Source organism: Anopheles funestus, chromosome 2RL (assembly GCF_943734845.2).
Source record: "Anopheles funestus chromosome 2RL, idAnoFuneDA-416_04, whole genome shotgun sequence".
Classification (NCBI taxonomy): domain Eukaryota; kingdom Metazoa; phylum Arthropoda; class Insecta; order Diptera; family Culicidae; genus Anopheles; species Anopheles funestus.
Window position 1 is genome coordinate 4323625 of NC_064598.1, and position 25799 is coordinate 4349423.

At 43.1% G+C, this 25799-nt stretch overlaps 3 protein-coding genes across 7 annotated transcripts in view; 1 reads left to right on the forward strand and 2 right to left on the reverse strand.

Annotated features, from left to right (window-relative positions):
- The window catches only part of LOC125765361 (zonadhesin), a 41448-nt gene extending 27737 nt beyond the window's left edge, over positions 1-13711 (forward strand). The window contains exons 3-5 of the mRNA XM_049430380.1: positions 11218-11473; positions 11539-11660; positions 11734-13711. Of these exons, the coding sequence (XP_049286337.1) occupies positions 11218-11473; positions 11539-11660; positions 11734-13449 (2094 nt within the window). The 3' untranslated portion in view covers positions 13450-13711. The remainder of the gene's footprint in view (positions 1-11217; positions 11474-11538; positions 11661-11733) is intronic.
- A 90-nt stretch (positions 13712-13801) lies between these two features.
- LOC125765360 (uncharacterized) lies at positions 13802-17713 on the reverse strand. Its single transcript, XM_049430379.1, has 2 exons — positions 14228-17713; positions 13802-14168 (listed from the first exon to the last, which is right to left on the reverse strand). Exons 1-2 carry the CDS (start codon positions 17501-17503, stop codon positions 13983-13985), a joined length of 3462 nt encoding a protein of 1153 aa, XP_049286336.1. The 5' UTR covers positions 17504-17713; the 3' UTR covers positions 13802-13982.
- Positions 17714-19311: 1598 nt separating this feature from the next.
- LOC125764263 (restin homolog) overlaps positions 19312-25799 on the reverse strand; it is an 84816-nt gene continuing 78328 nt past the window's right edge. Inside the window, exons 10-13 of one of the 5 annotated variants that reach the window (XR_007418448.1) lie at positions 22235-24646; positions 21927-22058; positions 21481-21577; positions 19312-20748 (exon numbers count right to left, since the gene is read on the reverse strand). Coding sequence is in view for 2 of the 5 variants with exons in the window: in XM_049428293.1 (XP_049284250.1) it covers positions 20740-20748; positions 21927-22058; positions 22235-24646 (2553 nt within the window). In the remaining 3 variants the exon portion in view is untranslated. Of the gene's footprint in view, positions 20749-21135; positions 21578-21926; positions 22059-22234; positions 24647-25799 lie in introns of all 5 variants that reach the window. The other 4 variants (XR_007418447.1, XR_007418446.1, XM_049428293.1 and 1 more) reach the window with 4 other exon arrangements.

The window sequence follows — 25799 nt, forward strand, 5'->3', positions numbered from 1 at the left end:
TTTTCGTGTGACCTTGCGTTCCATCCCTAACGATTGTTTGCGGTGTTCAAGTGTGTCTACACCAATCGAACCATATCGACACACGGATTGGTTGTTTGCATACGATATTGAATTAGAAACGACGCACGGCAAACAATGAGGATGTGTGCATCGTTGCGGAAGATGTGTGCAAAATTCGATCACTTCCATTTCCCATGCTTAAAGGTTAAGCGTAGCCGCAAGGCAACCCAACGAACGATAGCGATGAAGAAAAAGGAAAATTTTAATTATGATTTCTTTACGAGGAACGAATTTCAGTTGACACCGACACGGAAATTGGTTCAACTGCCGTTCCGTGAATTTAGATGCGCGTAATTCGAGCCGGGAGAACGGAATAAAATAATCCACCGCCTCGGCAAAGGGGAAATACGATTAAATCTTCGAAATGGTCGGCTTCCTTGTTTGATCCCTTGGTAAACCATCCCGCAGAAAAAAAATGGATGATTAATTCTCAGCACTGCTAGATCTTTCTTTCCCATCTTTAAAAACATCGACACTGACCGACGGGTTCGTCGCTTATCCGGGTGTTGGTGTCGTTTGAAGTTTAATCACGAGCTAGCGTCATTGCTTTCGTTTTGGTTTTTTTCCCCCTATAATACCCACGTAATATGCGTCACACTGGGAGTCTCTGGTGGTAGCTGACCATCATGTCCCCTTTTGGGTGATTTTCCGTGAGGTTAAATGGGTTCAGCGAATGAGTAAGCCTGTTTAATCTCGTTTCGGGCGCAATCTTTTGCGCCCCATGCTGTCCCATGCCGAGTTCTGGCGACACAGGACAAGCGTGTTGGTATCTTGGTGACCTTTTTTGGTGATCGGACGAATCCTCCCACCGTTAGCAGAAGGAACCGGATATTCTAACACGTTTGATTGCTGTGTTGGTTTTTTGGGAGATCGTTTAATAGGAGCCAACGACAACATTTGTTGCATCCCACTCTCATGTCATTCTTATATGTCATCTATATAATTGAAAAGAATTATTGATTAAGAATAGTGTTTTGAACATACTTTCTAGTAATTCTTGAGGAAAAAAAGTCCTTCTTTTTTGTTGAATTAAAATTTGTTGACTGATTTAATGGTAAATTGTTATTTACTTCATAAAGACCAGTAAAGGATGCTTCATTTCATCTTTGCATAAAAGCAATTTGGTATTTAAATACTCAAAATGTTCTGTTCTTTAAGATCAATGTTTTGGGGGAAAAATTTCAAGATACTTAATGCATCAGTGATCCAATCATCATTTACGATACGTCTCCATTCGCATCCGGTAATTGAGCACATACAAAATTGCACCTTTTAGACGCAAAATGTATAATAAATGAGACCGAAATGTACTTAAGCCGCCAGTTGGTTGAAGGTGGATTGGAGCGAATCATGGAACACGTAAAGAGTCTTTGGCATACTTTCCTTGACCTATGACTGCTACCGGACAATAGGCGCAACTCTGGTGCGAGTGGACACATTCCGAAACCTTTGAACCTTTTGCTGCCAGTACATTAGCCGGGAGCAATTAAACGTCTGTACGCATTCATGTTCTGTCATAAACCATTGTACAATATGTCGAACAAAGAAGCTTCTTAACGCTTTAGGTACGGAGTACTTGCGTATTTCTTTTGATGATCATTTTACAGATCACTTATTTAACCACAAAATCTCGGGGGGTCATTTCATCGTGCAGTAGGGAGGGCCATGTACCGGATGTTACCACTTAGTGCATCCGCCTTAGTGGCCTGGCGTCGCCGGATTTCCACCGATGGCTTACATTGTTCGACCATCAGATGTTTTCTTTTCATGCAGCTAAATCATTGCTTAAGAATGCTTTACCGCGCATTCACCGCACCGTGACTAAACCGGGGAGGGTTTAATGCGAGCGTACCAAGCGAATTGGTTTCCAATTTCAACAATTTCCTTTTATGCAGATCAAACCTAGGCACGAGATCGTTTCGCTGGCCCAAGGCTATGGTTGATCTTTTATTACTCAGTCTGTTACTAACTGTATACGTGTGTATGTTTAGCTGGATGGATGATCAATGCAACCAAAGTTCGGCGATGCAAGCGTGAGCCTATATGCACACGTCCGACCCAGCAGCCAATCCCGCGAGCAAACGTGTGCGCATGCGAAGCGATATTCGTTTCTCAGGCTATTTGCATCAGATGCGTTTGAAGATTACACAAATTTACATACGAACGCAGCTTACGAACGTAGTAGTGGTTCCGTGAAATGAAACGCTTTGTTTGACATTTCCTGTGGGGAGTTAGGAAAATAAAACATCAAACGTTATCGCGCAAAGGTTGTTCAGTTAATGCTACGAAAAGCATCACGGGAAGATAACTCGCAACACATGTTTCGACAAATTCAATCAATTGACACTCGCACAGCTTGGTTTCTTTTACGTTTCAATGCAAGAAAACGAGAATTAAACAAGGATTTTGCTTATTTCCTTCAACAACAGCAGCATGTCGACCATACAATCGAATGCATTGTGAGCTGATAATAAACATATAAGTGATGAACCAAAACTAAAAATCTTTTAGAGGTGCTAAAATTTGAAAATGAATTTATTATATTACGCAACGTGTGTTATAAAGCAGCCTACCAGTTGCAAACAAATTCCACTAGCACTGGCATTCATCCTACTAATGGACTATCACGAGCAACTCCTCTCATTTCTGTTCCTCCGAATTTAATCGCTAAATTAACTCATCAAACAACCCGTCCAAGATCCGTTCGCAATTGTTGCAAAATCTCACTAATCAGCTACAAGCGTCCGACTTCCTTTTACAGCATTCAACCATTCTAAACCTTGGCACGAACGAAAACCTTCATGTTTTGCCAATTATTTTCCCCAATCCATCGGTAACGGTATGTGACGATACGTGGGGATGCATTGCACCGGTGGCCAAAAATGGAATTGCAATAAAGCCTGTTCACACTCTCGTTCAAGTCTCAAATTTGACTACTTTTTTACCGCAACACCGCGCAGAGCATGCATCCTGCATTGATGCTGAACATGATGAGCAGAAAGGAAAGGAAACTATTTAACCATCAACAATCAATCCCGTTTTTGGAGGGCAAAAGAGAGTTGTCTGTTCACTGCCAATCTATGCTCGTGATACGAGCCGACCTTTTGCAGCGACGCGTCATCACTTGTGGACCGAGTTATCATGCGGTGACGGTTGGCAAAAGTTCACCTGTTCTCATCTCTCTGCGTGTGTCAGTCTGCCATCAACGACTTTTGATGCTTTTGATTGTTTTTTTTCTCTCTTGTTTTTACGATTTGAAACAAAAATACTAATAAAGAATTGCATGAAATGGCAACCAATTGTGAGTCGTTCAACGTGCCACAGTCTCATCAGCATCATCATCATCATTATCACACCGTTGGAAGACTAATGAGCATTGAAATGCGAATGGGTTGAAAATCCTTTCGCCCACTATTTGGGGGTCTTTTGCATCATTTGTTGCATTTTTGTATTACCGAAATTTGAATGTTAAGGAAAAACGGTTGAAACAATTTTTATGTTAAATATAAATTGAAGATCAGACGATTGGTAGATCAGTTTTTTAAGAAATTATTGTTAAGAGATCAGACTCCATCAAAACATAAATGAATATAATACTACATCAGCTTTAACGTAAGTTCTGCAACAGGCTTCATTATCCACAGATTGTGGGTTCGATACGAATTAACTCCCACGTAGAAGGATTAATTAATCGATTGCGTGGAAATAAAAATCTTTTTTTCTCTTTTCCTTCCTCGAACTTGATTGAACAGCGAAAACCGATCACTTGATCTAGACATGTTGAAATTGAAATATTAAAAAATAAAAAAATACAATCAAGCCGAAGAGTACTCCAAATATCATTGCAAAAACATTGCAACGCAAAAAAAATAATTCGTTAAATAAAACATCCAATTTATCGATAGTTTTAATTAACTTATCCAAATCATGCCGTGTACGAATGTTGCCAAAGCAATTGGATTGTATTGCTTATAGAAACAAAATCCTCAATAACATTCTATCATCAATCATCCGACCACTTCAGTTCATTATCCTATTTTATGTCTATTTCATCTGCTAACACTTCAGCACGTTAATACACCTAAACGTTCGCCCTTGGCTTTGGACGTAAACACCAGCTTCAAATTGTTTCCCAAAAAAAAATCCTTTCAAAATACCCGCGCAAGATTAGATCGGATCGCAACTGATCCGACATCTGTCGTAAACTAATTTGGCAAGGTGCAATCCACCAAAAATCGATCCACTTTGCGTGTCTCGACAATTGTTGAAAAATGAATAAATATTGCTCCTATTATGTTTGCACAAATTCTTTCGTGCGCCTCCAAACAAAGCAGTTCGCATGTGTACGCATCTCCCTTTCGTGGATGCTTTTGCTGAAGCTTAAATCCTTGACAAACGGATTAGCTGGGTGGACTGCAATGGTGCAGATCAGCTCATAACGGCTATTGTACACTGCTGTACGTACACCGTTTGCCCTTGCTCCATATATTGAACAATCGTGCACAAACGTGACCAAATGATCGCGGTCTCAAGATGTGAGTCAACCAGAACACACACTCTCTCTCTCTCTCGTGACCGGTGCTAATTAATCGCACGATGAGAATCTCAAGCGCAGCGAGCGATCGCGAGGCGACACACGGAGGTGATTTGCTTTCGAGGATCAAACCAATCGTCGATCCACGATCGATTCCATCCATCGATTTATGAGTGCAAAACGAGGCACCTCGTACGTCTCCTGCCTACCAATTTTTAAGCCACCCCAGTTTGGTTCGTCAATGTCAACACGTTTGCCCGATCGCGCCGGATGAGCGTTCCTTGCAGCATAATTTATGCACCCACCGTTAGTTGGGACGCGGCTAGATTTATAAAGTCATTACTTCCCACCCGTCGGACGGTCGGTGGCTTTGACTTTGTCCAATTTGCCATCGGTCTGTTGCCGGAACGTACCACGTACCTAGACGTGCGCTCGAACTCGGAACAATCGGTCTTTTAATCTAGATCTTTTGTGTGGCTTCTTGTGCTAGGCGCACGACCGTACAAACGTGACTATGTTTCGGGTGTGGGGGGGAAAAATCGACAAGACCTGCGGTCATAAATAACTTTCGACTCAATTACATGCGCCCTTTTGCCTTCCGCAACCGATCACCGGCCGTCCACCGTTTCAGGGAAGTGATCACGGTCTCCAGCCAAATTATCCTTCCCGAAATCCAACCGGAGATTCTACCGGCAGCAGTAGTTGATTTAGCGCTCGCTCTCAATTAGCATACAATTTCAGTAAGGAAGTGATTACGAAACGCCGTCCAATTTCCGTCGTGCCGGTTGCTGTTCTCGCTCTCACTGACCTCCAAGATTGGACCGCCTATTCGATTTTTCTCGCCTTCAACGCTATTGCAACGCGGGAAATAGGGATGCGGATGCCGTTGGTTCCCAGGCGTCGCGAGACACAGTTTTTGTAGCGTGCCTTTTTTTTGTGGTGTTCCTTTAGCCGGGCCAACCATATCATCACCAACCAAAGCCACCAAACCGACACCGAGACAATGGAAAATGGTGGGAAATAGGTTCGGTTTTGATTTCGTTTCGAGCCCTTGCTGTGGTTGAGGTTTTCCGACATGCGCGGTGCTTTACTTTGCATTAGATCTAATCCAGCCAAAGGTCAGAGCCTGTAATTAACCGGCAGCAGTCGTTAAGTGCAACGGAAATGTGGAAAACTAGCGGGCATTATACTCGCCGCACGTTCATGTTAGTGTTCTTTGAACGACCGAGGCCTGTTCTGTACCATGTGCCTCAAATTTTAAACCATAACAGAATCATCATCCATCAGAGGAGATAATTTTCAACACAGATAACATCACAATTTGCGCATGGCATTAGTATTACGAAAACATGTTCAAATCCCCACGAGTCGAACGTTTCACTGTTGATGGTGCCGCTGATTAAAGGTTGCGCTCCTCCAAAAATGCGCACATTTCGAGTACAATATTTAAATGTATTCCTACCTGTCACTGTCCAACCATCACAATCACAATTATGCATGACAGACGCTCACTCGAAACCGTACCGTATATGATGAGATGGATTCGTTTCACCTCATTCTGTCCTGATGGGCATGTAAATTGGGTCACGGGTTGATGGCAAGATTTGTCTTTCGGTAAAGTGTGGGAAACGCATTATTTTGGCTGCGCAAAACTGACCAATCGCCCTTTTATCACTGGATTTTGGGGCGAGGCTGTAGTGATGGAAAATTACAAATCAAGGATGAATGTTTGATTAGCTAATTAACGCCGTTAATCTGGTGACTGGATGACCTCAGATAAGCAGCGACTTGATGAAAATTTCCACTTTTCAAGGGAAATAAATCAAAGCATCGGCCAAGATGCGAAGATAAAGCATCTTTGTATTGCATCTTTTTGTTTTACGATCGTCAATGTCATCGAAATAGACATGTTCTTTCGTTTACCTTTTCTCATTCTTCTCATCATGCAATCGTTAGTAATCTACAAGACTATTCTTTTATATTACTGAGATATCATATTTGCGTGAACTACGTAGAACGTTAGTTGGGTTTTTACTTTGAAAGATATTTATACTTTAAAGGTGCTAAAATAATTTCAGTTTTAAAAAGAATATTTACTTATATCCACAATCGATAGCCCATAGTCCCAGAAGTCGAAACGGATATTTTGTCTAATTATATTGTTAAAAATTATATGTTGAGAAACTATTTAAAAATTAGTAATTTAATACAACAGCTATCAGCCAATTATGCCTCTCTCGTCGATCACACCAGCTCAGCGGACGATCATCTGCCTTTACATGAATTCGCTTGATCGATGGTGACACGCGTTCGTGTTCGTGCAGCAATGCAGGTAGCATCAATTTTCCGGGGGTGTGAAAATTCAACCCCCTCTTCACCCTCGGAGTCGGACTCGGGCCACAAACAAATGCCCCATTTGTGGCAATCAATTTTCTCCCATTCCATTTCCCAGGTGATATAATGCCTCAATCGTTCGGCTACCGTTGGCAGGATGACGACACCATCCCCATCGGACCAGACAGTTAACCCACTTTCGGTCAGTTGATCCCGTAGAATAGAGACAACTGACAATTTAGCGCAGAGGAGTGTGTGTGTTAAATGATTGTTTGTTTCCTTCTTGCTTCTGCTGGTTTGTTATACTCCAGTTTTTCAGCCAGATGAACCAAAATCAAAACAAAGTTAATTTCCAATCTCAGACCGCGTTTCGTTCGTAGCCAAATAAATCCACACCATCTACACGAAAGAAACCGAAAAAGGGTTTTGTTCAACTTTGCCACGGCTGGACCCGGTGGCAACGACAATTGAGTTCATTGTTTGCAAATGCGACGGTTCAGGAATTCTCATACATAGTTCCATCTTCAGGTAGAATAGAGATAGTGACACCAAGTGGGGCAAATATGCCAACACACATTTTTCCCCGACACCGTTTGGTTGTTTTAATTTGTGCCCTAGTGCTTCTGGTTGATTTTGTGTTTCATTTTGTTTTCTTTACCACCCGAAAGGAAGGAAAAATGGTGCACAGTGCAGTTGCAGAAGATGCATACAGTAAAGGAAAACTCTTGCAACTGAATTTGGTGCAAAAGAGACCATCTTCAGATCAACTCGGTCGTACGATCGTGTAGACATTTTCGGAAGGCGTACCGAGACGGATTCTTGCCACATGCAAGCAACATTTTTCAATCGCTTCATTTGCATGAAACGGTGGGGCAAGTGCGTGCTGACGTACCAACGGTCACTCGTTAACATTGAAATCGCTCCGCAATGTGTCGACGTTTCGCCGTGGCACTCCGGGCTGAAATCGGATTGCCAAATCACCAACAAAACGGCGGACGCACTTGTTATCTTTGCGGTTCTCGTTCGCAGTCATCATCAGCCGCTGCATCATTAATGCCACCTACACAGAGTTGCACTTCTCTGTGACGAAAGGGAACCCAATTAAGGGAAATTGCATAAGGTTTTCAGCCAGAAGCAAGAATTTGGTTGATGTCTATTTTAAAGGACAATTATCCAGTAAATTTTTGTAATTATTTTTTAAACAAGTTTTATTGTAATACATGATAATAAAGATCTACCAACTCCATCTACGATCACAAAAGAAACCCCGCCAAACGTGAACAACCTGTGTTGAATGATCGCCCGTTGGGTAATTTGCCATTTGTCCGCGTAATTCCACGAGATCGAAATGCATCCACTTGATTGCTAGTTACCAACTTTTTCGACCCAAAAATTACCTTTCCCGAATGCCACTGTACCATTTGCAGGTGGTAAAGTTGTGTCCGAAGTGTGAAGCCAAAAATTGAGACTCTTTCACTCGAGCGAATGAAACTGGGATGAGAACTGTGCAGGAAATTGGCAATAAAATTGTAACAATCCAACACGGAATCCCTTTTGAATTGTGCTTTTCGTTTGTTTGTTTTTTGTGTGAAAAGCAAAAAGATGGGAAATTGAAAAGATCGTTCCAATGCGTTTTTGGCTGAGGAGTTCAAATGCAAGTCGTTGTAATAATGAGGAAGTGAAATTGATTTCCCGCGCTTAGGTAATATTAGTTGTATTTTATTAATACGCCACGAGGAACTGTTGTCAAAGGCTAAGCAATGATTGATTTCAGAAAAACAAAATAAACCTGTTAGTGATCTGTATTTCCTACGGTCATTCGCTGTCGTCTGCCCATATCATTCGCTTGTTGACGGATGCTTTCTTCACAGCTTCTCCATCTTCAATCCCCGGTTAAAGATTTTCGACTACTAGAAGAGTATCCAAAGCAAATTCAAATATGTTGCAATCAATATCCTCAAAACATGAAGTCAATTTGAGATAGCAAAAGGAAGATAATAATATTCACTTTCCGTTTACCGAATCACCTGCCGTCACTCGAAACGCTAAATAAAGCCATTCTAAACGAACCGATCGTTGACACATCTAACGCTTACGTAAGCCAAAAACTTTGTCATCATTATTCATCGCGAAAATTATTAACTTATTTTCCTGTCATGTTTACCCGGAGACATTTGTCACCTTTTGGAAACCATTTGAAAGCATTGCCAGAATGCTCCTCTCAACAGGCGCTCGATAGGTACGCGCACCACATAACATTTTACAAGCAGCAGCTGCCGCACTGTTCAGCTGAGACAACGATCTTTGTTTTTCATACATCCATTGACAGTTGTTGTGCTACACACGGCACACGAGTGAGTACTCTCTGCTCTGTTAAACTTCAATTCAACACCGATCGATTAATGTCAAGGGCAGGGTAGCGACGACAACGACGAAAACGACGACACTCGGTACTTCGGTGATTCAAGCCTGCTGCCGGGGTGCTGATGCTATGAGTGTATCATCAACACCCGTGTATCGTGCACTTATGAACTCATCTTTCTTCACACAGAGATTATTGGTGAACTTTTGGTTTTTTTTTACCAAACAACATCTTCCTATCTCTCTTTCTACAACATAACAAATAGTAAAGATGAAAGGTTCTCTTCTCAGCTCGTTTTATCGTGTCAAATACCTACTTGGACAATTTTTTATTTTTTCAATTATTTTGTTCGTCCGTTTGTTTGCCATGAAAGTCAAACTCTTAGTCACAAACGCATGTTGGGTCGGCTCTAGTTCCAAAATTTGTCACTTTTCTGTACACCTGAAAGCTTCATTAAACGAACAGTTCGAGCTTAATGAAAGGAGACGACCTAGAAAAGGTAAGGTGAGCCTAATTTTCCTATTACAATTTATGAAATGATTACCCTCGTCGCAAACACGGAAGCAAATAACGTCTGACTGTAATTGAGTAACGAATGGACAGCAACGTCCTTGACCATGCAGCGTCCACGACCCGCAAACGTGGGAGCGAACAGAAATCGATCGATTTCAATGAATCAATTCAATGGCCAAACATTTTTAAACAAGGAAACTTATGCCGTACGAAAAACATTTCATTTGTGTATTTTACATTCGTATTCACCTCGCTGAGTATGATGTTTTTATTTAGGATAACAATCCACACGGTACAGCATCCTCTTCAGCTTCACTTGACTTACTTGCAAACAACGTCGGGCCTCAGGCGGACGGCTTTAGACCCGATCCGATCAAGTGATCGTAATGATGGGTTTGAGTTTCTTTCTTTCTACTACATGTAGAAGTCACAGTAAGTTTTGTGTAGAAAAGCAGCATAATTTATGCAACACCGCCGCTACAGAAGTGGTGCCGCTTCAACAGGGTCATCACATTGAATGCCAAGCAAAACATTCGTCTTGCATTCGATTTGAAATTCACGAAACGCCGGCTGATTATTTGTACTGCCCATGTAATTATGTTTGTTTGCTTTCGGCAAAACAGAACTGTGACCTCAGAAGTGGCGCATTCGTTACAAAAGGAAGCCGCGTACTACGTGTGACGGAGATTAAGTGAGACACAACGCGTACAATAGATCACTGAAGCTTCTTCAGTTGCATCTAGGTCATTCGATTAGCTTGTAACAAGTTTTTCAAAAAGTGCCATTTCCATGCGAATGGTTTCAGTGCGATCATAACGATAAAATTCATTTCGAAACTTAATTTCCATTTCTTTTTCCTCAACACAGTTTATTGTCAACACATTTCGGGTGGCAAATGTGATCGTTAGCTTTGTCCTCGATCGGTCACAGTTTCTGCATCGATCATCATTTGTTTCGCGCCTCGAAATGGTGTTGACAATAATTACTGATTGCAACATTGCTTCCCAATAATCTTTCAGCACACCGTTTCGTTTGACAATCGATGCTCAGCGATGAGATGAAAATTTCATTAACCAATAGTCACATTTCTGGTGGCTGTATTGAACACAAAAAAGCGAAATTCGGACAAGGCAAAATAAAGCACTTCAACGACAGCACGGAGTCAAAAACTCCATCAACACATCGTGTACCAATGAGCGTGTTTACTGCAAAGAAAATATTTAATTACTTTTTGTACCCGCCATTGATTAGGAGAAGGTTTAAAATGGAGTCCAATCGTTCCCGTGTTATGACCGTGACACGATCAAAACACATCGGTTGGAAAATTGCATCAAACAATGTATTTTCTCACGCTCATAAGCTCGGTAAATCGAATCGACTAATAACGTTACGTTTCTCGCCGTTCTGCTTGCAGTCTCGACCACTCAACGATGGTTCGTTCAAGTTCGGTGCCAGGACAAGCTTTTCCTGCAGCGGGCGGGCGGCGGGATACTATGCGGATGTTGAAACTGGCTGCCAGATTTACCACATGTGTGACGGACTCGGCCGACAGTTCAGTTACGCCTGTCCCAATACGACACTGTTCCAGCAGCGGATGCTCATCTGTGATCACTGGTACATGGTGAACTGCTCCAAGGCGGAAAGCAACTATGCCGCTAATCTATTGATTGGTAAGAAACAGAAGAATCCGATGTGATGCGGCATCAGGAATACATTGAAAATATTCATTTTTTAGGTCAACGAGATAAACCATTTGTGCCGGAGGAAGAGAACGAAATTCGGACACCGCGACCCGATCTACTCGATCGTCCGGACGCATTAGATTTCGGTGCACCATCGCTAAAGAACTTCTTTAAGGTAATGTTACTCGGCTAATTAGTTGTTTCTATACGTTTCTCTTTAACTTTTTCCTTCTCCTTTACCTTACCAGTCGAGTGCACCTGCACGACAGAATGCAATTTTCGATACGCAAAGTCGTTCACGCTCGTCTAGTTCCACCATCGTAGGAAAGGCTCAGAGTGAAAAGCGTACTACCACGAGCTCGAACGCCGAGATCTTCCAGGAAAGTGCTAGCAACCATGGATTACCAATTCACTGGAGTACCCGATTTGCCGAGGAAGATTCTAACCCAACGAATGAAACGCAGCGTAACAATGGTGCTCGGGAAGAGTCCGGAATCAAGACGAAACGTGACGAGGATAAGAACGAAAGTCGAAGAACGATCGCCATTACGACTAGCGAACGTCCTGCGGCTACGGTAAGGACGCCTTCACGTCGCTACGAGCCACCATTCACGCCGACGGAATATCAACAACGCACGTCAGTCCAACAGCCAGTACCAACAGCCGATTCTAATCTCAACACAATCCCAACAACGGTCGCACGAGGATCATCGTTTGCAAGTGTGTCCACCACGACTGTCGCGACGCCTACCACGACCGTTCGACCACGCATTCCAATCACGCAACGTAGCACAGTAAACTCGCCGACAACTTCAAAACCTCCGACAACGACAGCAGCATCAGCTCGTACGGCGAAACAACCAATTCTTACCACTCAACAGCTTCCCCAGTCACAATCAGCACAGTTTCAACCAGTCCCGTCCGGTGGTAACGTGTCCCCAGATCTGTCCGATCCGCGCCAATCTATTTTGCCACCGAAATCGATCCTTTTTAGCCCACCTGCAGCAACGGCCGGATTGTTTGAGAACCGTTTCGCTAATCAACGACCTGTGCCAGCTCCAGCCGGAATAGCCGTACCTTCGCGGGAGCTTCTACCACCGTACGAGAATTTGGCTAACTTCGATCAAATTAAAACACGCTATACCAGCGAATCGATCTATACGCGTCAACCCATCACGAACGAACCTTCAGCAGGTCCAGTAAAGACCGCCATCGATAAGCTGGCCATAGCTGATCCCCTTCCAGCCGCCAGACCAACCGTCGTAAGTCAAGATAAAATTCCACGTCCGTTCAGTGTGCCGAAGCCTGCCAACGATCTTGTACCACCGCACAAAGAGTACGTGTTCTACGACGATGCGACCACCCAAGGTCCTCCGATATACTACCAGTGGAAGTGGTCCGTACCATCGTTTGGTTTGGATCCACCCGGTCTCGAACCGCCCGGTGCACCAGCTGCAGGACCGGAAGGTAGTCTCGATACACTCTTGCCACCGGTGAGCACCCGAAAGGTGGACGATGCACCACCAACAGATGATCGATTGATCGCACAGCTAAACCCGGCCTCACAGGAACACCACGGACACGATGGTGGACAGGGTCGTGAACACAACCAGACGGCACGCTCCATTTCTTCCGAAACGGGCAATCTGGGTGAAAATCGGGTAGAGGTGGAAAGCAAACTAGTACTACAGCTACCCCAGCACAACTACAATCAGCTCCGGCAGCAGTTTTCCATTCCGGACTTTACCTTCCCGTTGGACGGTGCAGCTAAGGGAGGCCAGTACGCAAACGCGGAAGCTGTTGATTCGTTCCAAGTGAAAATCCCAAGCGATGCGGTGTCACGCGGGAGTTCATCTGGCGTTACTACCCGCGCGTGGTACGGAGAAAATGCACGATGTCCCGAGTGTCATCCGGGATTCTTACGGCCGGGTAGTTGCGAACCGTGTGTAAAAATTCGTCGATGAAAGTGAGGTTCATTTCACATATCCAATGCATTTGAGTACATCGTCCATTCATCCACACCCCTATCAACGTCATCATTCATTTGAAGCACCTCCGTCAGGGCATGTTTCCTTGCTTTCATTCAAAATGTGTGGTTCCTGTGCGTGGAATCGTCGGTGCGCGTTTGCTGTAAATACACAATCCTTTTTTTATATAAAGAATGCATGTCTAATATGTCGATTTCATGTGCGGCATAACGTATGTTTAAATAAAGAGTAAAAGTAACATGGTGTGTGTACTTGCTTTTTTTATATAGTTAAACCAATATGGGATCACGTATTTTGAGTTTTGAAAAATAATCTTTCGAAACATATATTTACTTTGCCCTAGAAGGTTAGTATTTCATGACATGAACATGTATTTACCGTTTGATGTACATCCTTTAATGTTTAATGAAAACCAGTAGGTTAGACAATGATTCGCTTCTGTTTCATAGTTCGTCCTAGGATTCGCTGATTAACATATCTAAACGACAATGCGAATGGAACTTCACAGCTCACGTGTGATAAAGGAAGAATGCAGGTACCCATTGTGCCGCCGTCTTGCTTGCTCCACCCGAGTCCGGCTGAATTGTTACATGAAGTGCAATATGATGATGCTTCTGCAGATCAATGTTGCCAATCAAAGCCGTTCTTCGCTTGTTCGAAAAACAAACAGATCGTAGACTATCGTCGATGTAAATCTGTGGAGCAAAGTACAAGATAAAGTTCCCAGTATGAAGCAAAACACTACACGACTTACCTCAAAACCTGCTATACAGTGTAGTATACTCTCGTCCAATACTCTCCAGTGAACGACTAGCACATCCGGAGAAACTGGATGGCAGGAGTATATTTCTGTCGGGCAGTATGAACCACTCTGACCAAAGTGCAGTGTCTGCTGTTGTATCGGACATTTGGTCAATGGAGCTTCGTATGGTGTTTGGTTCGTGAGAGGTTTTAATGAAGACTTTCGACGTGAACGACGCTCCTCGGTCTGCATCGCTTTAGTTCCATCAGGAGGACCCTGTTGTTGCTCCTGTAGGGTAATCAATTGCTGTATCTGGATTCGAATGGTCGTAATATCGGAATCAATCAGTGCAAGCCGATCGTTTGTAACGTGGAAAAGCGCCAGTAACTCTTGCAGTGGTTCTTCTAACGGCGAATCCATTGTGCATTGTTGTTCCAGCTCAGAGTTCGTATGGACGTTGTCTTCCGAAACTGATATCTCCTTATTAGAAACAGAGCCACGGTTTGCATCGCTCATACCTTGATCTTGATCTTTTTCTTCGGTTGCAGGATGTATTATTTGCTCTTCGATCTCCACAGTGTCGTGTTGCTCTGATGCAGCCACCTGAGTAGTGAACGATTTCTCAACACTGCCACTGTCGAACTGTTCGTACATGTTGTGTACAGCTGTTGTCACCGGTTCCAAGAGATCCTGCAAACAACCCTTGATCTCTCGAAGCAACTGTTCTGGTCCTATAGAGTGGACCGACTGCAAGGGATCCTCGTACTTGCCATCGGATACCATCTCCCGAATCAGGTCACTAATCATCTGCTCATCATCGTGCTGTCCTGCTGGTGCGGAATGTACAATTGTTTCGTCAGATAACACTTCACTGCTTTCCATGTCGTCCGATAGTCGCTCGATCCTGGTAATGCATTCCATAACCGACTCAACTTGTGCCAACGATTCCATATCGATAATGCGGGCTTCGAAAAATACAGCCACGTTCGCCTCGTGGTCACGAACGCTTCCCGCCATCGTCAAATACTCGTCCGCTTCCCGTTTTTCCAACACCCCCGAAATGCTGGTGTGCAGCTGAAGGTGGATGTTGTGCTGCGAGTCGGAATGCTTCAGCTCAATGTTACCGGCATGATGAAGCAGATGGGCAAACATTTCAATCGAACGATCATTTACCGAACGGTTCGTATCGTCCGAGCCCGATGCACGAGGGGAAGATTTTTCCAGCGCGATTCGTAACACGTTTGTCGCCTGATTAATCTGATCACGCTCAACCTGATGCAGTTGGGTGTGCTTTCCATCCTCAGAAATGAGCGGATGAAACGATATTGAGGGCTCGGTTAGAAGCGGTGGCGGTGGGCTATTGAGAAACTCCCAAAAACTATTCATTTGATTCATTATCCACACGAAAGCCGACCACACATACATCACTAGCCCCGTTAAACATGTGCTGGGTTTACAAAATGATACCGAAGGTGCTTCGTATCGATCAATGCCCAGTATGTTGGAAGTGCTGGAAAAGGTTGAATCTACTTGAGGAGGAGATGGATCCATCGACACAACTTTCGTAGCCGGTGGTTCGATACTAACGTTAGACGTATCGATAACACTTCTTATTCCAAACTGTAACGCTTCAATGAACTGGTCCGGATGCTTTACTTCGTGGTCCAACTCACAAGATAATTTTTCCAACATTGCAAGTACGCAATTCCACGCATCTTCACCATTCCTCACCGTTTGCGTTTGGATCGGATACATTTGAATTTCCTCAATTGTATGACGTAATCGGTTCACTATACTCAACGGATCTTCTAACTCGTGTGGCATCAGCAGCTCGTCAAGTACGTGTTTGATTTTATCAACCAAACCAAGATCCCGGAACTCGTCTCCAATGTTTTGGCGGGTGCACCGTAACACATCCGATAGGACGTGCGAGACAAACTTTACAACCGTTCCAGTTACAGAAATGTTTCGTAGGATGTATTCTTCGATTAGCAAACGGAGGTTGAGAACGATTTCGGCTGCATGTTGCGTCTTGGGACATTTGATCCAATTCTTACTTGATCCCTGCACCACCATTCCAACGGGAGATGTATTCGAAAGACCGAAACTGGACGTGGCGTTCGTAAGATTACTCAATACACCAGAACGTAGATGGTGCTTATGTTGAGGTGCTTCGGAACCATGTTGGCTTGGACTTGCTGAAACGGGAGCGGCTTGTGTTTGCATCGAAATCATTTCGTCTGGTTTTGCAAGAAGCTGCCGATACGTGGTAAGCAGCGCTTCGTTAAGTTCGTCTTCTGAACGAATTCCTTCCACCATTGCACTTGACGTTTTCAGTATGGCCGATGACTGATCGGAAAACGTCAGCAAGGCAAGCAAATTATTATCATTACCCGGTCGTACATGAACCAGCGGTTTGGTCACATTATCCGCTTCCACCAGACATTCGGCATGATGGGCGATAAGTGTATCAATGCTCTTCCGATCGTCACGACCACTTTTCAATCCTTCCTGCATCGTTCGCTTGTACAACACCATATCATTGTCCTTACTGAAACATCCCACAAACTCGCTCTCCTGATTATCGTCGGTTATGGTGGGCTCGACAGAGTGACGAACCTTCCTGTGTGAACATCCCGGTGCTTCCGTGTCGCTAGGTTCCGCTTCCTCAATACCAATGACAAACTGTACACTGTTGCCTTGTGCATCGTGCACCAGGTTAAACATCGTTTCCGAATGCTCCATAAAGCCTCGCATCATATCCTTGTTAAACGCCGGGTGCGATGCCATCGATCGGAAGCTGTGTTGCTTCAGTACGACTAATTCCTCATCGTTATCCATCAGAGTGTGCATTTCTTCCAACTGTTTCGCTAGCCGATTTTCCAACGATCGTTGCATTAGCACCGTCCCGGAACCTAGTGCCGCACCAATCGTGCTCGGTGTGATGGTTTCAGATTCTACACATTCCACACACACGCGTGAACTGTTGCCATCCTTCAAGGGGGTGGATGGCAGCTCAATGATCGGATCGGTCGTCTGATATTGGACGGTGGAGTCGCTATCCGGGGACTCGGAAGAGAAACTAAGCTCAGAGACGGATGTTTCCGGCACGATAGTAGAGGGAAATTCTTCATACGCAGGAAAAGTACCATCGAACATGGTTGGAGTAATGGGTAGATCATTGATAATTCGACGTGTTTGATCATACGATGACCCTCCGTTCTGTGGTGCTTGATTTGGTAGTCTAATACGCTTCTTCCTTCCCGGAGACGCATGATCATCTTCCATTTTTGTGATTTGATAACAACAATTTAGAATATAAACTACAAGACGACAATATTGCTTTTAAACACTCAACACCGAAACCAAATAATAGGCTAACCGTACAAATTTTCATTTGGTTACTGCGATGCTATGAAATCAATCTTTTTTGAAACAATAATTTCCCTAAAAGTATGCAATCAGCGTAGCTTCATAGTGGATAGTGGGCAAAACAATTCGCATCAAAATAAATCAATTTTTAAAATTTTGATAAATTTCCCCAAAAAAAACCATGGCTTAGCCACCCTTTAGGAAATTTTCGGGTTTTCAGATTTTTTTTATTTTTTTCTTATTTTTTATGCTTTCTTCTATTTAAAGCATTATTTGAGTGAAAAGAAACTTATTGCAACCAATTCGCATCTAAATTAATCAATTTTTAAATTTAGCTAAATTTCCCAAAAAAAAACAAGGCTAACCCCTTAAGAAATTTTCGGGTTTTTTGAATTTTTTTATTTTTTTCTTATTTTTTATGCTTTCTTCTATTTAAAGCGTTATTTGAGTGAAAAGAAACTCATTCCAACCAATTCGTATCAAAATAAATCAATTTTTAAAATTTTGCAAAATTTCCCAAAAAAACCAAAGCTAACCCCTTAGGAAATTTTCAAGTTTTTTGAATTTTTTTATTTTTTTCTTATTTTTTATGCTTTTTTCTATTTAAAGCGTTATTTGAGTGAAAAGAAACTCATTCCAACCAATTCGCATCAAAATATCTCAATTTTTAAAATTTTGCTAAATTTCTCAAAAAAAAACCAAGGCTAACCCCTTAGGAAATTTTCAAGTTCTTTTATTTTTTTTATTTTTTTCTTATTTTTTATACTTTTTTCTATTTAAAGCATTATTTGAGTGAAAAGAAGCTTATTGCAATCAATTCGCATCAAAATAAATCAATTTTTAAAATTTTGCAAAATTTCCCAAAAAAACCAAGGCTAACCCCTTAGGAAATTTTCGGGTTTTCAGATTTTTTTTTATTTTTTTCTTATTTTTTATACTTTTTTCTATTTAAAGCATTATTTGAGTGAAAAGAAACTCATTCCAACCAATTCGCATCAAAATAAATCAATTTTTAAAATTTTGCTAAATTTCTCAAAAAAAGATAAGGCTAACCCCTTAAGAAATTTTCGAGTTTTTTTAATTTTTTTATTTTTTTCTTATTTGTTATGCTTTCTTCTATTTAAAGCATTATTTGAGTGAAAAGAAGCTTATTGCTGAAATAAATCAATTTTTAAAATTTTGCAAAATTTCCCAAAAAAACCAAGGCTAACCCCTTAGGAAATTTTCGGGTTTTCAGATTTTTTTTTATTTTTTTCTTATTTTTTATGCTTTCTTCTATTTAAAGCATTATTTGAGTGAAAAGAAACTCATTCCAACCAATTCGCATCAAAATAAATCAATTTTTAAAATTTTGCTAAATTTCCCAAAAAAAACCAAGGCTAACCCCTTAGGAAATTTTCGGGTTTTCAGATTATTTTATTTTTTTCTTATTTTTTATGCTTTCTTCTATTTAAAGCGTTATTTGAGTGAAAAGAAACTTATTGCAACCAATTCGCATTAGAATAAATCAATTTATATAATTTTGCTAAATTTCCCAAAAAAAAAACTAAGGCTATAGCCTTAGGAAATTTGCAAGTTTTTAGATTTTTTTAAATTTTTAATAATTTTAATAATTTTAATTTTAATTGCTAAGACTTTAGTGACGGGGTTAGCCTTTAAACCCCCGTAGAAATCGTTTTCGGATGTTTGGACAGCCCATAACAGAAGAAACACGTTTTGAAATATATATTTTTACTACCATATCTACGGTATTTATTTGTTTATTGTTTTCTTTGTTTCCGCTTCTTTCTCTTTCCCTCACTCGTTCTCAACTTTCTTACATTCCATTTCACTCGCTTTTTCTACATGTTCACTTTTTACAAAAAAAACCTGAACAATTGATTAATGTGGGACATGCATAATGAGTCTGTTGTAACACCGTTTAAATAATACCCTGGAAGCTCACAAGTTTGCTCTACGCCTCCGGTAGAATGCAGATTCCTCTGGAACTAATTGTTCATCATTTTCGAAGCTCGAATAACCGTTTTACGGGGTTCGGTTGATGTTGACGGCACAATATCGTTCCAAAAAGCACCTGAAACGAATCTCATTCCGATTCCCGGGGCGGAAGGATCATTGTTCACTTGCATGGCTGTTCATTTTAAATAATGTTTTATTTGTTTCAATCGCTATAGTCGTACAGAATAGCACAGAGAATACTAGCCATTGATTTGTCCATTATCTAGATAGGACAATTGTAGCCAATCGAACTATTTCATATCATAAAAATATATTACAAACCCAAACTAATGCAAGCAAACTGTACATAAACAAAACATAATATAAAAAACAAATAAAGGCAAACTTTCACCCACATTGCTGTCGGGGTTACCAATATATCATTTACGCAACTGAGAACAAAATTGGACAAGTTATATAGAACAGAAGCGGTATTTGCTAACTGTAAACATAAGTCCTCCATTATTGGCTGGTATGGAAGGCAAAGAAAGCTTAACGTAACTATTCGCTAGGATGAGAAATAATGATTTAACCAATAAACGCAAAGCGAACGCTCAAACTAATTTAATTATTGCAAACAAAAAAAACTAACTGTTCTACACGATTCTACCATCATGCTACTGCTCAGTCTATATTACAGAGTCTGGGTCTAAAGCAAATGGTAGTGGGATGGTGTGCGCATGCTTTCTTCGATCCACTGCCATGGACAAACGTCTAAACAGCGGTAGTGCCTGTAACGCACCACAATCTAACGCCTCACAATGTGGCATCTTTTATGCGCCCACTGTTTTACGGCGCTGCAACCTTTTCTGCATTAGCATAGTACAGCTTTAACACTATTTGTGGAGTACCTCAAATATAAACACATTCAACAAAAACAAACGACTAGATTTTTCTTCTCTTCTTTTCATGGCCTTCCCGACGCTGCTAACTTGGTGACACATGTTCCAGACCACCTTTACACTGGGAGGTGGTAAAAATGGCCGACCCGAAAGTTTTGGAGGGAAGGCTTGAAGTCAGAATCGAGGTAATAGGACGCCTTTCGAATGCTGGAGAAGGCGACCGATTGTCCATTGCAGGAGATGCTGGCACAAGTGTCCAGTCCGGAAGTCCCACGTGTATAGCGGGAATGCTTTTCTGGCCAGTTGGTATCATCAGTTCATCTGAAAGAAACCCGACATAAAAAATAAACAAAAGTATATTTAATATGGTGTTTAATCATTCGATAAACTCCAGCACACGAGAATCAAGTTACAAGTAACAGTAATCAGCGAGTTGATTAGAACGGAAACAGCACGAAGAGCAGAGCAAGTAAACGTTATCAGTAAGTTTAGTCAGCTGGTGGAGAAAAAATAGCAATGGACAGGTGATTCGAACAGAAGTGTCGAAACCCCGAATGTCTCGTTAGAGATACAGGGCACGGAGATAAGTTGGTAACAGAGTAACCAGAGATAGTCATAGTTTGAGGACAGAAGACAGGAGCGAGGAAGGAAGAAAACATTACCCGTGTCAAGTATATAACGGGTATCGACATATCCAATAACACTCACCACGTTGGAAGCTTTCTGGCCTATTGGCAGGTCCGGGACAAAGCGGGAAGGATACGCAACAAGGACCATAGGACGCTTAGGATGCTGTGCAAGACGGGGGTTTGAAGGTGTGAAAGCAACACTCAACTTCACAGCCGTGTGTGCCATAGGGGTTGATGATGCAGAGCTTGCTGACTCAAAACAGTTGAGTCGGTTGCTGTGTGTTCATAGTGCGTGTATCAGTGTGCTGGTATGGTGACGGTGTTGCTAGGGGTTGTATCGGGAAATGAAACAGTCCTTGTTCGAGATCGGTTAGGGAAAACATCGAAGGGATGACTCGCTCGGGCTTGGGTATGGGGATTGTACTTATTCCAGCAAAATTTGGCAGGAGTTTTGTGGACATCCTGTCCACTCGTATCCAGGATTCAGCATCTCACACCCAACGGGCGAATCGACTGCGAGCCTAAAAGAGTGGACCGACATCGGTAAGTTCACAGTGCATACAGTCCTCTCACTAATGTGGAACATTATCTACTAGAGAGATATTGACCTTATACCTAGTAATAATGGAGACCCAGTACTAATCTGTACCATACAAGACTCGTTATGGTAAAACAATGAATGTTAGGATGAATTTGTTGTCAATGGCCTTTAATCGATTTAGATAATGATGCGATAACCTACTACACATGGTCTTCGGATTACACCAGGTTGCCTTTTATGTGACTACCCCTTCAACATCCCATATGACTTCTCCGACATCTTCATCCTCTGCCAATGATCGTTCGAAATCACGGTTCGGAAATACCTACCTCCTCAACGAAGGATTTCTTTGGCGTCTTCACTCCCCTGCTTTCGGCATTCAGAATGATCGTCTCAGCAAGGCTCTTCACTTCTTTGGTTTCAAATGCCGACGGTCTCGTGTGAGGAAATTTGCTTCGATCCTATAATGTACCGGTGGAAAGGCAAAAGCATTAGCGTTAAGCATGCAGCGCGTCAAACATAGCCGTTATCGGACTCAACAAACTCAAACAATCAATGCTGTATACTTAGAAAACTTTACTTGGTTATTAAAATGGCACTTTCCACAAAAATCATGTAAGGAAGCCATTATTCTTACCTCGCCTCCACTGCCACTGCTATCACTGTCGGGAAATTTACGACCGAGTGGATGTACCTCGTACCCGTGGCGTGTGTAAGTGCCCTTGAGCGGACGTTCGAGTTCTTGCGCCAAACTACGTCCGACTGACGACCGGTTGCTGCCAGCACCGGTGCCACCAATTTTCCGCGCATGCTGCAGTGCAACAATCTGTGACTGCTTCGCTTCCAGCTCTTCCGTGAGCTGTTTAATGCGTTCCTCATCGTTTCCTCGCTGGGACATCAGCTCACGGATGCGCGCTTCAAGCGTTTCTACCTCCTCGCGCAACTCACTATTCGTCACCTCAATGTGGTTCAACTCCTTGGTCGAGGTTAGTAAACGACCCCGTAGTGTACCCACCTCCGTGCGGTGTGATTCTTCACCATCACGTAGCATCTGTGCGGTATGCGCTAGCTCATCTTCTAGCGCAAGTACTCGTTTCTTTTCTCGCTCCAATGCTTCCGCAGCCGGACCGCGCAGGTAGTTCTGTAGTTTGGCGTAATCGTCCTTCAGTGTGCCGTATTCTTCCAGCAAAGCACCATGCTTAGCGGACAGTTCTTTGTTCTCCTTTCCTAGTCGGCTGACGCGACTCTTCAGGCTGTTTTCGGCCTCTTCTAGATGGGCGATGCGTTCGCTCGCATACTCACTGTCCTTGCTCAGACGTTCCTCGAGCTGTGCTATTTTGGACTTGAGCGTTGCCTCCTCCTGCTCGCAGCGACTGATCTTTTCCTTGTACTCGCGCTCCATCTGTGCCCACAAGTTGTCCGCATTTTCCAGCGTCTCGTTGTAGGCTCGGTTCAGCTCGGCAATGTTTTGCGTCAATTCTTTTTCCCGACTCATTAGCTCGCTCAATCGACCCTGCAAATCGTCCGCTTGCGAACGGCTGCTATCGTAGTAGTCGATGTGTTCCGTTGGGATACACTGGATGGCATGGGGTTCTGCATACGACAATGTGGATTTTTGCTGCTTCTGTTGATGGAACGAATGCTGTGCCATCAAAGTTGCATGATACTGTTTGAACTGCTCCTGGAGCTGCCAGCTGTTGTACAGTAGCATCATCGGTATGAACATGTAGATTAACTCGATCTTCTCTCGCAGCTCGTTTTCGTTCTCTTCGAGAAGGAAGATCTTTTCCTCGTATTTGTGTATCAGCTCCTCCAAGTTGGTTATGTTTTCCTTCGCATCCTGGAACTTTGACTGGTAGGAGCTTCTGGACATTTCGAGTTCTTCGTTTCGCTGTCCCATCACTTCCAAATCTTCCTCGAGTCGCTGCAACCGTAGACGGGTGTCATTTTCGATCTCCTCTAGCTCACAGCGTTCCTCCTCGAGTCGCTCATTTTCCAGCTCCACCCGGCCGAGCTTTTCCGATAGTTGTTTCACCCAGGTTTCCAGCTGCACCTCGCGTTGCAATCGCTCCGACAGATGCCGTTGCTGTTGATCACCGCTGCTCTCATACACCTTCAGCTTGTTTTCAAGCATTTCTGCTCGCTCGACGTAGAACTGTAGCCGGCGTCTATCACATGCTTCGTCACCACTCGCGGCCGGAAGGTTTAACGCCACCATCGAGCCCTTGTTGGGCGTCTTACAGACAGCAGCTGCGACGCCTTTGCACTCTTCGATCTTCTCTCGGAATCGGTTCAACTTTTCAATCTCCGCGCACAGTTCGGCGTTCGTCTTTTCCAGCGCAGGGAAGTCTTCCGTTTCCGTCTGCGTGGCAACGTGACTACACGGTTCGTCCACAAATACACCGCTCTCTTGCAAGCTGGTAGCGTTATTCCAGCGTGTCGATTTCTTCATGCCACCAAACGTTTCGGCGATCGATGCAATTGATGTCGCTTTTGGTTGAGATGTTGAGGTGGGCACATGCTGGTCGGAGCTGTGGAACGGTTGCACGGTAGCGACAATTCTTCCCGTACCGGCTTTAAAGGGTGTGGAACTATTCATTACTGCGGCCGCTGCCGAATGCAGTAGCGCCTTTGGTGGTGTGCTACTGTCGGGCAAGCTATAGTTGTACTTTTGGACTGACGGTTCAAGACTCATATCTTCGCCGGTAATCTCGTGATCCTGTGAAAGTGCTTCGAGGTTGTTTAGCAGTGACAGAATCTGTAGGAAACACAGTTTATCCTCCTCGTCGTAGCACGAGCGCTTGGTCATAGCGACGAGGCGCTTGCGCACATCGTCTGTGGGTATTTGATCCAAGAGCGATAAATCACATGGCGACGGTACACCGCTCTGCTGATCCTCCAAATGGTGATGACTGTTCGGTGAGGTGACACCGGAATCAGATCGCTCTGAGAGCATTATCAACTCATCGTGCTCCTTTTCGGTGTCCGTCCAACCATCCTTTGTCGTTCCGCTGCCAACCGTCGGACTCGAGTTGTTTCGAAGCGACCACTGGAAAAAGAAAACAAAATGATAAAATCAAGATATTCAAGATATATACAAAAATATACTTTGTATTGGACCTGACTAAAAAACTACGATAAAATATGAAAACAGAACTTTTAGTTTCGGGGCAGTCATTTGTGTAACTGAAGGTTTGAATCGTACGCAACGAACCCAAAAATTAATTGTGTCTAATCAACTGAAACGTAGACAGAAAAACCATCTGCGTTTGTTACCCTTAGGGTCACCGGTCTTCACAACCGTTAGTTTCTCGTACGCCCAACTTGCAAGAATTTTGTGCTTCAATACATTCCTGGGAAAAGGGTACCAGTTTTGTCTTCTTTAAATGTTTCTCAACTATCTTTGCGCCCTTACACTGTTTGGTGTAATTATTTCGGAAAACTAATTCCCCTTATCTACGGCAATCAAGAAGGGCCTGGGAGCGTTGAGTTTGGGAAACACAAACAAAAAAAAGTACAAATGCACAGCGATCGCATACTAATTGTCCCACGATGAAAATTCTCCTCATAACCAGAACAGTAGCGTACGCTCAAGTTTAACCGTAACTGTGTAACCCTTTTCGCTCCCACTTGTGAGCAAGTTCGTTCAACTGCATTTTCTGCTGCTTGCGCGAGCTGCTACTACGACTCCCTCTGTCACGGTCATGGATTTCCACCGCACGCACTATAACAACTGTCTTCGGCTGGTGGCCTACCAAACCGCGGGAGCATCGTTCCCAGTAGTTAAAAGTGTTCAACAAATCTTTAATTATCGGTGCGCGGTGTTAGTTTTCTGTGCGAGCGTGTCTTCCTTGGGCACGCAACGGACTGCGCGGAACCATCGATTGCTCACATCACGCACGAAAACACACGCACTGGCGCTACAGGTTGATGCTCATGTCACCGACCTACCGGCGTTAGACACATGGAAGGTGAAAAAGCAGTAGCCTGAAATAGTGTGTAGAATTCCAAAGTGTTTGACTTCGCCGAGAAATTATTCAAACTCCCTTAAGGGTAGTGATAACATCCGTCCCGAAAAAACACCCCAAAAGCAACATGAACCGGTAGTACATTGTCTTAAATTTATGTTTTAATTTATGATTCTACAGAGACTTTGCCTTAATCGCAAGCACAAAACACACAGTTAAAGGAAGCTATTTTAA